This window comes from Elephantulus edwardii, unplaced genomic scaffold (genome assembly GCF_000299155.1).
Source record: "Elephantulus edwardii isolate Elephantulus edwardi_28Jun2011 unplaced genomic scaffold, EleEdw1.0 scaffold00148, whole genome shotgun sequence".
Classification (NCBI taxonomy): Eukaryota; Metazoa; Chordata; class Mammalia; order Macroscelidea; family Macroscelididae; genus Elephantulus; species Elephantulus edwardii.
Window position 1 is genome coordinate 6,561,202 of NW_006399898.1, and position 15,570 is coordinate 6,576,771.

General features: G+C 52.0%; 1 protein-coding gene across 1 annotated transcript in view; it reads left to right on the forward strand.

Annotated features, from left to right (window-relative positions):
* The window catches only part of CCDC63 (coiled-coil domain containing 63), a 107,423-nt gene that overhangs the window by 49,791 nt on the left and 42,062 nt on the right, over nucleotides 1-15,570 (forward strand). The window contains exons 2-6 of the mRNA XM_006894719.1: nucleotides 9,640-9,766; nucleotides 10,473-10,614; nucleotides 10,715-10,816; nucleotides 14,157-14,229; nucleotides 14,783-14,946. Of these exons, the coding sequence (XP_006894781.1) occupies nucleotides 9,640-9,766; nucleotides 10,473-10,614; nucleotides 10,715-10,816; nucleotides 14,157-14,229; nucleotides 14,783-14,946 (608 nt within the window). The remainder of the gene's footprint in view (nucleotides 1-9,639; nucleotides 9,767-10,472; nucleotides 10,615-10,714; nucleotides 10,817-14,156; nucleotides 14,230-14,782; nucleotides 14,947-15,570) is intronic.

The window sequence follows — 15,570 nt, forward strand, 5'->3', positions numbered from 1 at the left end:
TTTTGTGTGCGTGTACCGTCAAATCAGATCTGACTGGTACAGGAGGAGATTGACCCTCCTTCCCCGGCAGAGCATCTGGTGGATTCGAACTGTGCACCTCTGGGATTGTAGTTGCAGTTTCTTGCCACTAGGCCACCAGAGCTCCCCTCATAATATGGATTTAATCTCGACATTAAGAAGACTGAAGTTCTTACCACTACCCCAGTGTAATCAACATCGTGATAGATGGAGAAAAGGTTGAAATTGTCAGTGATTTCATCTTACTAGAAAGCACAATCAACACCCTCAGCTGCCGGCAGTCAGGAGATGTATTGCATTGGGAAAGTCTCTTGTCAGAGACCTCTCCAAACTACCAAAGAGCAATGATGTCAGTTTGAAGACTAAGGTGTGCATGATTCAGGCCAGAGTTGATGCCTTTGAGCTGTGGTGTTGGAGCAGAGTACTGAATATCCCATGGGCTGCCGAGAGAACAGACACATGTCTTGGAGAAGGTGCAGCCAGAGGACTCCTTGGAGGCAAAGATGAGAAAGATTCATTGCACTTACTTTGGACATGTTGTTAGGAGAGGTCATTTCGAGAGGGCCATCATGCTCGGAAAGGTGGAGGGTCAGTGAAAGAGAAGACCCCCGATGGGATGGATTGGTACAGTGACTGCAGCAGTGGACTCAAGTGTGTGAGGGGTGATGAGGACGGCACAGGTCAGGACAGGGTTTCTCTGCTGTTCATGGGTCACTATGAGTTCTGCTTGACTTGATGACCCCTAACGGCAACAAGACCCCAGTGATACTGACATGGGGGGGGCAGGGAAGGGCTTAGCGGGGTGGGCTTTTACCCTGGCCTTACTGGGCAGTCTGTGGAGGCTGGAGTTGAGAGACAAAGATGCTTCTGGCTTGTCCCTCTGCCCTGGGAGACATTGTGTGGCCCCCAGGCTGTTGTCACTGTGTCATTTTAAGGGGCTGTCTTCGCTTGTTTATGTCCTTTCTCCTGTGTTTTTGTGGCCAACTAGGTCACCACTGGCCCCAGGGTCCTCTGACTGACAGCTTGCTCTCCCACCCACACAAGCATCTATCTGGCTGTTGAGAGGCTGTCTCAGGGCCTGCGTCTGAAATTTCTGGGGTGGTAGATGAGATCACCCTTGGTCATGTGATGAAAGGAGGGGAACTGTCACTCATTCATTCGGTGAGTACTGTTTCTGTCCAAGCTCTCTTTTGGCAAGCTTATATTTTATTATAACAATCCACCCCATGGGTATTGTTGGCTCTATTTTACAGATGAAATTGTCTGTTGTTGTTAGGTGCCATCAAGTTGAGTACAACTCATAGCAACCCTGTGAACAACAGACCTGAACGCTGTCCTAACCTGCACGTTCTCACCGGCTCTGCTACACTTGAATCCATTTCTGTAGTCATTGTCCAGTACGTCTCGTTGGGAATCTTCCCCTCTCTCACTGACCCTCCACCTTTCCAAGTATGATGACCTTCTCCAAGAAATAGCCTCTCCTAGCAACGTGTCCAAAGTCGGTGAGATCAAACTTTGTCATCCTTGCCTCCAAGGATCACGCCCCGGCTGCACCTTTTCCAGTATCCATCTGTCCCTTCTCTTGGACATCCGTGGGATATTCAGGACTCTTCCCCAACACCACGATTCAGAGACATCAGTTCTTCTGTTAGTCTTATTCATAGTCCAGCCTTCAGATGCCCAGCAAATAATGGAAAAGACTTCGGCCTGAATCAGGGACACCTTAGTCTTCAAACTGACATACTGCTCTTCAGTAATTTGGAGAGGTCAGTGGCCACGAACTTGTCCCAAGCAATCTGTCGTCTTATCTCCTGACTGCTGATACCACAAGGGTTGATTGTCAGTCTAAGTAAGACAGAATCATTGGTCTGGTGGTAAGAAATCTTTTAAATCTGCTCAGCCCCTTAACTTCCCAGGTTTCTTTCCTTTGCTTTGGCTTCTCGGCGCTTTACTGCAAGAGTCTCTTCCGACATCCACCCTGTCTTTTCTTCCTTCTGTCTTTGTAAAGACCTTTTGCATTCTTCCTGGATGATATTCTTGATACCCTCCCACAGCTCTTCTGGCCTTTTTTTGTCCACGTGCTCCTTGGAAGCAGGGATGACAAGGCTTCATCTCACGTACTTCAGGCGTCTTGTGAGGAGGGGCCAGTCCGTGGAGAAGGATATCAGGCTGGGAAGGGGCACCTTAAGATAGGAAGACGCTTGTCGGAGGGACCCACACATAAGACCGTGGACATGGACTCAAGTGTGTCAGAGCTGGGGATGAGGGCAGAGGGTAGGACAGGGTTCAGATCCGTTGTTCCTAGGGTCGCTGTGACTGGCCCGCGTGACAGCCCCTAACAACAACAACAACAACAACAACACCACTGGTTGCCCAGAGCTGCCGTAACCGCGAACTGCTAAGTGACCCTGTCTCACGCTGTCCCCTCTGAGGGAAGGAAACACTGGCCGCGCCATGGTTGGGACGACTGGGTTGCTGTGATCCGTAGAGGTTTGGGTTGTAAACATTCTGCGGTGATTTGATCGCGAGTTTACAGGTAACTAGGTTTCCTCTTCACCAGTTCACACACGTTCTGCCCCATGATGGGTCACGATCCCCTCACTCTAACGACACTCTTCCCGAGTCTTCTTCATCTTTCTCTTCTCCAGCCTTCTTTACTGTCCCTTTTTGCTTCTGAGCTTTTCAGATGCTTCCTTTCTGATCATGTGTGTTGGGGTGTCCTAAGAATTTCTATCCTTCCTGCTGCTATTAGAGAGAGACAGAATTGGTGGGGAAGAGAAAGGGAGGGAGGAGAGAGAGAAAGTGAGGGAGAGAGAGGGAGAGAAAGAGGAACAGAGAGGGAGGGAGAGAGAGAAGGAAAAGGGAACAGAGAGAGGGAGAGAGAGAGGAAAGGGGGAGAGAGAGGGAGAGGGAGAGAAGGAGGGAGAAAGAGGGAAAGAGAGAGAAGGGAAGGGGGAGAGAGAGGGAGGGAGAGAGAGAAGGAAGAGGGAAGAGAGAGAGGGAGAGAGAGAGAAAGAGGGAAAGAGAGAGAGAGGGAGGAGAGGGAGGGAGAAAGAAGGGGGGGAGAGAGAGAGCAGTGTGAACAAGAAAGGGAGGGGCAGAGAGAGGGAGAGAACATCCCAGAACAGTGACCCTCCCACATCTGGTCATGCCACCTGGGGTGTGTTAAGATGGTCAGTGGGCCAGAGGTTTCAGTGACCAATTACGATAAGGTTGGCATATTCAAGGGAGGTTACCTGGGGGCCAGCTTGAGTGGGACTGAAGGTCACTAACGGCAAGGCCAGTAGTTCTAGCACCAGCCTCTCCGTGGATGAGAGCTGGGCCAGTCTGTCCTGAAGATCTGCAGCCTTGGGAACGCTTCCGCCCTCCAGAGTCGCTCTGACCAGGCGGTCACTACACCATAGCAGTGGGTCAGGGGCCAGAGGCCAGGGCGGGAACCCCGTTTAATCACAGGTTCTAATTCGAATGTTTTCGTCAGGATGGTACCGAGCCATTGCTGAAACAGCTCGTGAAAGCACATTCCTGTCCAGTGGGGAGCAGTGCTGGCATTGACTAGTAATGTCTGTCATGGGTCTCAGATCAATGGCCCTGCCTTTCTTTCTGGGTCTGAGACATGAGACCCTAGAAGGAGCAATAGGGTGATATCTGGCACAGACCGGCAGACCTTACTAACATTTATTCTCCTTTTTGTCCTTGCTAAAGGAGGTTGAAGGAGGCTTGATGTGTTATGTGTTCAGCTGCTTGCAGAAAGGTCAGTGATTCCAATCTACCAGCTGCTCTAGGAGAAAAAGAAGTCGCCTCTTGTAAAAAAACCCACTAAGGGTCGCCAAGAGGAGGAATCCAACTCGGTGACATGGGTTTGCCTTGAGTTGAAGGAATTCTTTTGTTATGTGGGTATTGGATGGCAGAGACTGATTTAGAGAGGGAAAGTGGGCAGTTCTGGCCAGTGAGACAAAAGAAGTCTGTTCCTTGAGGAGTTTTCTTTCTGAATTAAAATAAATATGTGAGGGGATGTCCCTTCTTCCCCATTTCTGTTGGAGGTGGTTATGTGACACAATGTCTGGAGCAGCGGCAGCCTTCTTAGGACAGTGAGAAGTCAACATATCAAGAAGAGGAGAATGTGAGTCCTTAACGAAATCGCTGAGCCCTGAGCCACGTCTTGCTAAGTAGCTTGTTATATAATTAGTGAACCTTTATAATTTTGGTGCAGCAAGCCTATCGGCCACTCCATGGGAGAAATAGGAGGTGGTCTCCCCCATGACGACTTACAGCCTTGGGTTCTCTGAGACCGTTCCGCTCTGTGCTTCAGGCTGGCCACGCGTCAGAGTGCCCTGGCTGCAGTGAGTTTATGACTTTATTTCTGTTTACTTGGGCGCTCTTTTACTTGCAGCCCAAGACAACCCAAAGGGGGCATTAACCATTCTTCATGGGCAAAGTCCAGGCTGGCCTGTTCTGAGTCACAGAGGAGCGAGTCATGCACTTTGCTTAGTGGTTCAACAGCAGCAGTAAGAAAAGAATTAAACAGCACAGACGGTAAGGGGCTTAATCGCGCATGTCATGTTAGGAGCTATGGCTGAGCTCCGATTCATGCAGAAAAGAGGGTAGGATGGGGCATGACACACGGCAAGGATAAATACGCTTCTGCTAAAGCGCTTGTTTTAATTACACGTGTCCCATGTACGTGTCTCCTTTGAGACATAGTCTGTCTCCTGCGTAGATTTAGTAGCACTTGCCTTTGACATCTGGTGGGGAGGGGACAGACAGCTAGACTGGGCAGGTGAGCTGAGTGGGGATACAGGTCATTGACAACACTAATAACATGGAGACAGTCCGGGAGTTAGAGTGGCCTTTGGAATTCTCCTAAGATGAGCCAGGAGGGCTCAATAGAAAAAAAGAAAATCCAGGGCCCAGTTAAAGAGGACAGGAGGTCAAAACAATAATACTTTTAACATTAAAATAGTAAAAAAAAAAGTTTAAAAAGAGCACAGAGGGCTTTAAAGTGCTTTTTATTTTTTTCCCTCTCTTTTAATGTGGAAAAATCCGTCAGCCTTTTGGCCCATGACCTTGACATTGTCGAGGGAGATCTGTTTGCTTAACTCTAGGGAGTTGTGCTTCTAACCGCAGGCGGTGCCTCCCGGTACTTCGGATTCACCACCGGGCTTCTCGGGAGAAAGAAGGACCATCTGGCTGGATCGGTGTCTCTGAAAACCCAGGGGGTCAGCTCTGAGTCGGTTCCTACTGGACGGCACTGGGTTTTCTGTGTCAGTCTCGGCGAGGTGTTCAGTACCTGCTTGCATTTGGGGGAACTTCTCCTCTGGTGACCTTGGACCTTGATTCTGAGAGCCTGGCTCAAATGCATGTACTCCCAACTTGCACCTCTCCATAAGTGGACCCCCAGGGACAGTTGAAAACAGCTTTGTGGGACACTCAGTAGGGTTTGGAGTTTGGATTTTTTTTTTAATCATCCTGTTAAACGGGATGAATTTGTATCAGACGCTCCTCCAGATTCCTCCCTGTGAGTCTCAGTTCCCTGCATCCTCTGCCCTGCCTTCCGAAGGTCTCCTTCCTGATCTTGCTTGACTGCTTGTTCCGAGAGGGAATGCCTCTCTGGAATTTTTCTTGTCACAGATCTGATTTGCTGGAAGTTTAAACCTGAAAGCTTCTTTTAATTGCCTGGGCTGCTAAGCTGGCTGGGTCTTAAGGGATCTGCAGGCTTTTCAAGGCTCTGATTTTGATTGATTCCCCGAAGGGAGGGTTCTTCCAAGGTCAGCAGGGTACAGGGTTAGGGTGGGGAGGGCAGGCTGGTGGGAAGCGGAGGGGATAGAAGTGAAGTTTGGACTGAGGTAAAAACAGCAGGGACAACTTGAAGCACAAGGCCCTGGGACTCTGGGCACGCCCATGGAGTGAAACCTCAATAGTCCCATTTCACAGATAAGGCAGCTGAGGCTGAGAAATGTGATGAGGCTGCCTGCCCTTCACTGTTTGGCCAAGGAATAGCTAAGCTGGGGTTTGCACCTAGCTCTAACTCCAAACCCTCCCAGGAGACTGGCTGTACCCCACTTTCCAGGGAACAATGCAGGAAAGTTAGATCAGGAACATTCTGGAAAAACCAAACCTGGAGAGTGACTCACCTAGCCACAGGCTGTGACTGCCACATCGGGCCCTTGTCCTGGCTGGTAGGTGGCCTTTAATGCTGGCCATCGGCGCTTGGAAGCAGAGAGCTTGGGTTGGGATTCTTTTTTTTTTTTTCAACTTTTATTTTATTTTTGTTTTATTATTTTTGTGTGAGTGTACCGTCAAATCAGATCTGACTGGTACAGGAGGAGATTGTCCCTCCTTTTCTAGTACAGACCACAGTCTTCCAATGACCCGACCTTTTCTCCTGCAGAGCCACGGGGCAGGTGTGAACTGCCAAGGGCTGGCCACGTGCCATACTATTGCAACAACATGTACAGATACTGACAGCTGTTTGCACAGTTAGTAAAGGGACTCAGGTACCAGGCAGGAAAGCAGGGCTCACTGCACAGCCCCTGCCTGTCTCTCAGACCAGAGCCAAGTCACGTGGCTAGCCATTCTCTCGTGCACAGGGAGGTGGGAATTGTAGTTGTTAAAACTGAGTATTTATCATCTCCAATAAAAGTAGGAAAAGGACAGAAGGAGGAGAGTAGATACGGAGAGGCCCAGAGCATCGCCCGCCACATGCCTCTTCAATGTCTGCTGAAGAGAAGACCAGGCAGAGATGACCTTGCCAAGGGACCTGGTGGGCGTGTTGTTTAGGGCACCAGGCCCGGCTTCTCCCAGATGGGCAGCCATTTGTTCACCAGCGCCTCCTGTGATGATTTTGCCTGTATAGTCTGGTGTCCTCGCCCTGCCGCCCTGCCGGCTCCTGGGCCCTCCCTGCTCACAGTCTTACCCAGCGGCACGTGCCCCCGACAGACAGTGCAGCTAGAGACAAGGTCCTCCCACGTATTTCCTTTCCCAAGGAGAGGGGACCGTTTGGCACAGCTCCTGGTGCCCACTTGAAACGAATGCTGGTTGCACTCCCAGCAGGCTCCCTGCAGCCTTGCAAGGGCAAGGTCTCTGCAGCACCGGCATGGAGCAGGAAGGCCACGTGACAGGCCCAGGGCAGGAGGGAGAGGGAGTGACAGGCTGGGCTCCAGAAGGAACGGGACTCCAGCGGGCCAGGAAGCTGTAAAGAAGAGGCTTTGCAGGACAGAATTAAGGGAACAGAGAAGGGACAGTGAGACGCCAGGACACTAGAGAGGTCAGCCATCACCACTTTCATGAGAGACACGGGGGAGGAAGGAACTAGGGGGCTGAGGCCCAGGACAAGCCAGGGGCCATCTGGACGGAAGCTGTGGTTGTGCTGTCCTAGCAGAAAATACCCAAAGTGGGCGGTTTGGAAGAAGAAATAGTTCCCTCTTCCCAGTTCCAAACTATAATACTCAGTTGCCATTGAGTCCTGACTTAGGGTGATTCTGTGTGTCAGAGCAGACTGGGGTACCTGCTCAGTTCTGTCTGATTGTTGGCTTGCGGGAAAGTTCACAGAGCTTGTTGTAGGGCCCTGACTGCAGACCCCACATTATGACCACACTCCTGCTTCTTCGCCTTTCTGCGACGTCTCCTGAGGGACAGCTCTGGTGCAGAAGGTTTTCAAAGGATCGTTCTGTCAGAGTTGAGAGCCATGCTTTTCTTTCCAAGTGCCTTTGGGTAGACTCTAGTTTTCAAGATAACGTATTCACGTATCTAACCAACAGTATAAAACGTACAGGTTTCAGGCATGGTGTGATCTATTGGTCTATCCATCTCTGGCTCCATTGCTCTAGACGGATTTCCACGCACACACTAGCTGACTTCCATTCTTACTCGGTCCTTGGTGAGCAGGTGTGCTGACTCTGATTGGCTAAGATTTAGAAAGATCCAGCTGCAAAGTATGTCACTTTGGCTGAAAGGGGGAGAGATGGTTACAGAACAAATTGGGGTCCGCTAGGTAGGACCGAAAACGCAGAGTGAGGGTGGCATGGGATGGTGCGAGCGTTACATCTCTTGTTTGTAGAATTGCTGTGAGTCATAGAGCTCTGTTAGCCTACTAGATAGAAAGGTGGGTGATTGTAATCTGCGGCCCTCAGGCCTGGTTTTAATTGTTTTTTTGTCAGACAATCTTCTAAGCGGCATAGCACTGGTCTGTGCATTGCTGTACAGCGCTAACTCGTGGTTGCTGTGATGCTAAACAGTGACACTGCTGTGTCAAATACAATAATGATTACCCACGGTGGACAGTGTTTGGTGGAGCTCCGCGAATGAAACAAGCTTGGAAGCAGGAGTGGCATCCACTTCTGAAAGAGCTTTGCCTCCGGAAACTCTGTGAACATGAGAAACGATGGAAGTTATACAAGTGTCCAGGTCTGACACGACAGCACGTAACAACAGGCAGGATCCATGGTGGTGCAAACACACCCATTGTGGGGCGGTTGTACTCGGTCACGTGGGATCACCGCTTGGGCAGTGGAGTCGGAACTGACTTGAGGGCCACAGATAGCATCAACAGCAACCAGGAAAGGGGAGCAAGTGCTGGGAGAAAAAGAAAACGAGGACCATCATTTCATCCGAGTATGTTTGTGATGTTTGAAGCTGAAGAGTCACTTGGACCAACCAGCGTCCGGGGTCTCCTTCCAGTGCCCAGCTCCTGTGCCTCGTGGCTCTGAGTTCCGCCCGTGTTCTGTAGAGTCCCCCGTCACCAGCATTTCTCACCGGTAGCTCAGCACTGTGGCAGGGCTGACACCTCACCCGCTCGGAGCCCCACTGATGGAGCTGATGGTCCCTTACAGCTGAACCGATTGTGGCATGGGCTGACAAAAAAAGCCTTGTACTTCTCTGCTTGGGGGCTGCCGAGGGCTGCATCCAGAAAGGCAGAGAGCCTAAATCCTTCTGAGGAACGTCTATTTTTGCCTGAATTTAATTGTACTTAATCATTTTGCCGTCATTGACACTTGAAATGTGAGTCACCAGGCTATGTATGGAGCTGAGTGCGTCCCTTTAAATATCTGCAGGGTGGAGCCACGCAGCTCCCAGCTGGGCTGCTGTGTTTGGAGCTGTGAGTGGAGAAGCAGGGGCTGGAGGAACCGCCAGCCCTGGGTTCTATTCCCGCCGTCCCCATTTCTAGTTGCGTGATCTTGCAAAAGTCACTCTATTCCTCAGAACTTCATTTTCTTCATCTGTAAAATGGGCTAGTAACATCCACTGCTTTCCAGTCGTTTCCATCTCCCAGCGACCCTGTAAGACAGCGTCGATCTGTCCTCGAGGTGTCCAAGGCCGTGACTCTTGGAGAAGCAGACTGCCACGTCTTCCACCAGCGAGCGGCTGCGAGGTTAGAACCGATGACCCTCTGGTTAGCAGTCGGGTTCTGCCACTGCACCATCACGCTGCTGCTTGTTACTGCTGTTGTTAAGTGCTGTCGAGCCGACTGTGAGTCCCAGTGACCCTGTGAAGCGTGTCCCTGGACGCTGCCCTGTCCTGGGCATTGGCTTTATCTCTGACACTCGGACCCACAGTTATTCCAGCTCTGCCAGCCCATCTTGTTGAGTGTTCTCCCCTCCGTCACGGACCCTCCCCGCTTTCCAGGCAGATGTCAGAGGCAGTTTCCAGATCCTCACCTCCAGGGAGCACCTGGCTGCACCTTCTCCACAGCACAGCTCTGTACAACAGGCTGAGACGCGCCGGCCCCGCACCAGCCGCACTGCTCGAGCCCGTGTGCACAGCCACAGTGGCCATCCGCCTCCTTGAGGGTCATCCTGTTTTTTGCTGACCCTCCTTGGGGTGGTGGTAATAGCCCCCCTTTGTGAGACTCATTTGGAAGGACCTCCTGATAGGATGCTGCCCATATCTTTCTCTTTCCTGCCTGCCATGAATATTCCTGTGTTTTCCTTGCAGAAATACTAATGTATTTGATTCTGACGAGTGGCCCAGCTCACTCTTGGACATGTCGCATAAGGCCTGGCTCTCCCTCCAGCCTCCTTCATGGCGGCAAGAAGGCTGCCAGCCTCCACAGGGACGTGCTTCCCTGGTCAAAGCCAGGGTGCTGGGTGTCACCTCCCCTGACACGGAGAAGGACCTACAACACAGCTCCTCCACAGAGCCGAGCCTCAGGGGAGTGGGGGGCGGCCCTCAGCACCCTGACCCTCAATTTAATCAGGCATTCAGTAGGAAAAGTGTGATTTCCCATGGGTGTCCTACTCTAGAAAACTGTCCCTCCAGGCCTGAGCTGCCAGTTTCCCCCATTGTAGCCCCAGACCGCTTAGGGGTCCTTTGTATGAAAAACACCTCCTCTTTAAGCCACCAAAGTCAAGTCCCAGAATGATGGGACTGCCTCCTGCTGCCCAAGTGACACCTCTCTCCACCCTTTCCCCCTTCTCTCTCTTTCCCCCCTCTTTTTTTTTCTTTCCCCCCTCTTTCAGCCCCCCTCTCCTTTCTTCTCTCTGCATTCAGCTCGGCTGTCGGGGGAAGGCTGGGTGCCAGCTTGGCTGTGGGGGGAAGGCTGGGTGCACGTGAGCTGAGACGTAAGAACGGGGTGCCTGTGCGGGGTGAGCCTGGGAATGGGTGAGGGAGGCAGTGAGGGGAGATGTTGAGTTAAAGGGTGAGAAACGAGGTACTCAGGGTCCCCAAAGACATACATGCGTCTGCAGTCTCCCCCTTCCAGACGCCTTCGTCACCTCGGAACTCCAGCAGAGAATGCCTCGTCTGTGCGCGTCACAGAGGTGCATTCGGGGTTCGAGAACACGGGGTTCAGGGGCTCTCGCAGGTGAGCAGCCCCAGGAGCTCAGCCGCCTGGCGCGCCTGCGGGCCGAGCCTGCTGAGTGAGCCCCGCGGGTTGCCCCACAGCGCCCCCTGCCGGCAGGCCCCGGCCCTGCGCCCTTCGAGTGTAAGAAATCCGACCAACTTCACATTTCGCCCCGAGCAATCTCAGTTAGTTTTTTTTTCTTAATTACATTGCAATCGCTGGGCCGAAGTCCTGGTTTTGTCAGTAGGCTCATATGCATGTGAAAGTTGGCCGATGGGTGAGAATACTGAAGAAGAACTGAGGCCTCTGGACTGTGGAGTTTGCAAGGAACGTTGAACAGATAGACCACGGTCTGCAGAATACCTTCCGGAGACGGTGCGTGGGAAGAAGGACATCACGCTGGGTCAAGTAGAGGGTCAGAGGAAAAGAAGACGATGCTGGACGGGAGCAACGAGAGGGAGGGCCTGTTGCTTCTGTGCGTCAGGATCCCTACACCTTCTTGACGAATGGTGTGGGGGTGCTGGGGTGTGTTTCTGCACTGCTCCTTTGCCCTAAGCAATCTTCCCAATTTACCACTGAGTTGCACCATCTGGGCACCCCAACTGCAAGATCCCTGGTGGCCTAGTGAATGTGGCCATTGGCTGCTAATGGAAAGGTTGGCAGTTTGGATCCAGCAGCCGGTCAGAGGACCGAGGTGGGCCGTCTGTTCCAGTTAGGGTTCTCAGCCGTGGGGCCCTGGTGGAGGGACACCAAGACCTGGAGGTGGCCCTGCGCTGGCTGATGGGACTTTTGACTTCTCACCTTCAACCTCCCAGCTGACTCTGGCACTTTATAACTCTTGCCGCTGCCACCACCCGAGGGCCTCCTGCAGGACCCTTCTCTGGTCAGGCTTTTCTGGGAAAATCCAGCATCACAGGAAGTCTCCCTGTTTCCAGCGAATTAGATGTTAGACTGTAAAAATGATCTCCAAGGGAGGACAAGTCGCTCACTTACCCCGTGTGCCGTGTGCCCTTGCTGTTCCGTTATGAACAGGGGCTCGAGAAAGAGGGAGGCGTTTGGCTGACATCTCTGACCTGAGCTCTGGGCTTGTCGACTCGAGAAGTCATGTGATTGCAAGTGATAGAAACCTTATGTTAGGTTGCTTTAAGAGAATATAATGATTCATGTAACTGGACACAAGGCAAATGGACCTTCAGGCTTGGCTTGATCTAGGATTCGGCTGGTGTCTTCAAGGTTTTTCCATATTTATCTGCTCTGCTTTATTCTCAGGCTCCATGAGGAGGCGAGATGGCTACCAGCCACTGTTGCCTCATCCACATAAATTTAGAAGTTGCAAACCCCCAATCTCTCGTCAATGTTGAGGGTTCAGTTCCACTAGTCATTAGGCCAGAGCTGGTAGAATCTGAGAATCAGTGGGTTGGCATTATGCAGATTAGCTAAGGGATCAGGAATTCTGATTGGCCCATCCAGAGTCACAAACGCCAATACAAAGCTTCAGTGATGAGGGGGCGTGGCTTCCCTAAGGAAATGCCGCGGAGCGAGAGTACTAGGGTCCCTCAAACGTCTGAAGTGCCCAGTACAGGAAAGTTTGACCACGTGGACTAAGTCATGTATCAACCACTGTGGCTCGGTGGTTAAGGCCCCGGCTGCTGGCTGGAAGGTTGGTAGTTTGAGATAGATGTGGCAGTCTGTTTCCAGAAAGCTTTGTGGTCAGGTGCTGTCCGCTGGACTGTGACTCACGGTGACCCTGGAAAGGTGGAGAGGACCCTTGTCCTACCCTGCCCATCATCATGGCCAAATCCATTGTTAGAGTCCTGTGTTAATCCAGCCCCCTGAGGGTCTTCCTCTCTTTCACTGACTTCTACCTTTCCCATTGTCCTTTCCAAGGCCCCTTCTGACCACACGCCCACAGTGTTTGACATGAAGTTTCACCGGCCTCTCCTCCAAGGACCACCCACCCTAGTGGTGTTTCCTCCAAGACAGATTCGTTTGTTCTTCTGGAAGTTCATACTCTGCCAACAGCACAAGTCAAAGGGATCTGTTCTCCGGTCTTCTTTTTCATTGTCCAACTTTCAGATGCATATTGTTGTCATTGTTATGTGCCGTCCAGTTGCACCTGACTCATAGTTGGGAACTCCAGCGAGTTTCCAGAGGCTACAAATCGCTCAGAAGATTGCTGTCTGTTTGTGGTGGATCCCAGTGCCTGCCTTTGGGATAGCTGTGCAACTTCTTTCCACTAGGCAAGGAAGCAATTGAAAATACCATGGCTAGGAAGGCTCTGGTGGCCTGGTGGCAAGGAGCTGCAACTACAATCCCAGAGGCGCATGGTTCGAATCCACCAGATGCTCTGCCGGGGAAGGAGGGACAATCTCCTCCTGTACCAGTCAGATCTGATTTGACGGTACACACAAAAATAATAATAATAAAAAAAATACCATGGCTTGGGTCAGGCACACCTTAGTCTTGAAACTGATGTCATTACTCCTTATAGCACATTTAAAAGGCCCCACGTCAATTCAGTTCTAATTCACAACAGCCCTACACGACAGAGTTTCCCACAGGCGGCATCATGATAAGACACTCTCTTTTTTTAACATACAGTTTTATCATGACGTTACCCACTGTAGGGTCGCTGTGCGTCAGAATAGATGTGAAAACAACACGCACAGCTACTATTTCCAAAACACTGCCAGCGTTAGGCACAGTGCTGGTGCTGTGCGCGCTCAGCGCCCTGGGAAGGGGCTCCTGGTTCTCCCCCCGGTGAGGGAGCAGCTGTTGAGAACTGAAGCCCACGGCTAGTTAAACGAGGAGAGGTTTCCACTCAGATCCCGTGGCCTCCAGCACGAAGGGCCTGTCAGTGGCAAAGCTTGACATTTCTGCGTTAAGAATCCAGCCCTATTCCAAGAGAAAACTGAAAACAAAAGGGAAAGGATCCAGGCTTGGAGTCTGGGAGTTGGGGTGCAGTGGGTCTCTTCTGACTGTTCACTGGCAGGATGGCTCCAGGGGTGCTATTATAGAAATGCCCCTGGGGACCACTGACTCTCAGTGGGGGAGCCACCTGGCAGGAACCGAACAAATTTCACTTGAACCCCAGAAGGGTCCATGCCACCCTGAAGTCATCTTATCCCACCTCCTTGGGGACTCAAGGAGCAGAGGATAACTGGCATTCCAGAACCATCTGCCCAGCTCCTAATAATAAATCAGGAGAGGCATGGCTTCCGGCAGACATGGCTTTTTCCCCCAGGCAGGCAGCCATCTGCTAGGTCCCCCTGGCATGCCGGGCTGAGGGAGGAGGCGGGCCTGTGGAGAGTGGGCAGGGAGGCGGTCACACAGGCTCACCCTTTGGCCCGTATGTGGACAGGGCATTTGCAGAGAGAAAGAAGCACTTCCCGGCTTTGAGCAGAGGAGAGCGCGACTTCCTCAAGATGCCGACAGTAAGCAGAGCTTGTTACACAGGTCACCTCATTTCCTCCTCGCCGCGTGTCTCTGCAGGCCCATTTTATAGATGAGGGGCTCGAGACTCAGGGACTTACCCAAAGTCACAAAGCTAACAGGGGCAGAGTCAGGACTGGAACCGGAGATTCCAGAGAGGCCTCCCTCACCCACCACAGCAGGGCTGCGTCTGCACTGCAGTACGGGTCCAGTTTCCATCTGCTGGGCTAACCCTGTGTAGGTTTTTCCACTTGACAAAGTAGCAGTTTTGGGGGGGCTGGTGGCACAGTGGATTTAGCATTGAGTTGCAAACCAAAAAGTCAGTGGTCTGACTTCAGCTGTCCCTTGACTGAAGAGAGGTCAGGCGGCTTGGCTTTGTCTGTTTCTACAGCTTTGGACACGTGGTGGGGCCCTTGTACACTGCCCGACGGGGTTGCCCTCCGTGGGGATGGACTTGGGGGGATAAGCAGTGGGCATCACTCAGGGTGGCTTTCCACTTCCTCACACATGCCCCGGCACTGTTTGCTCACTGCTCTCTGTCTCCCTCAACCAAAGACACGCAGGAGAAAGGACTCGGAAGAAGTCCAGCCCCTTTCAGAGAAGGCCAGAGAGAAGCTGGTCGACGTGGAGCTCCGGAGGCTACGGCAGCAGTTCCGGAAAATGGTGGAGAGCAGGAAGGCCTTCAGCTTCCGGTCGCAGCAGAGGATGAAGCAGCAGCAGTAAGTGACCGGGCTGGTTCTGTCCCGGGAGGACCGGGGCGCCTGCCTGTGGCTTTGTGCTGTCTGCTCTCTTCCATGGCCTCTGGCGTGGGATTCCTGTCCTGCTCTTTACTTTGGTAAAATACATCCCCAGTATTTGCCATGTTAGGGAGCTCTGGTGGCTTAGGGTCAGGAGGTGAGCTGCCGGCCTTGAGGCTGGCTTGAGATTCAAACGCACCAGCTGCTCCGTGGTCGACAGCTGGGTGGTCTCCTCCTCGAACTTTACAGCCTCTGGAAGCTCGCTGGGCGGCCAGCTCTTGAGTCCGTTCTCACTCGAAGGTGCACAACAGCACTTGCCATTTAAGTGTCTGTGAAGCACACAGTTCAGTGCGTTGAATGTCGTGCAGCCTTTACCACTCATCCAGCCCCCTTGCCCAGTAACTCTGCTCGCTGCCCGCACACGCTCGCCTGTTCCGGAACTTCCCCCAGTGCGATCACACAGCATGTGCCCTCCAGTCTGGTTTTTTAGCTTCATGCTTTCTTTTTTTTTCTTTCTATATTTTATTAATTTTCGTAAACATTTACAGAGATTTTGGGTTTCCATTCATTCATTGTTGCACTATTCTCTCTACCCTCCTCCCAGTT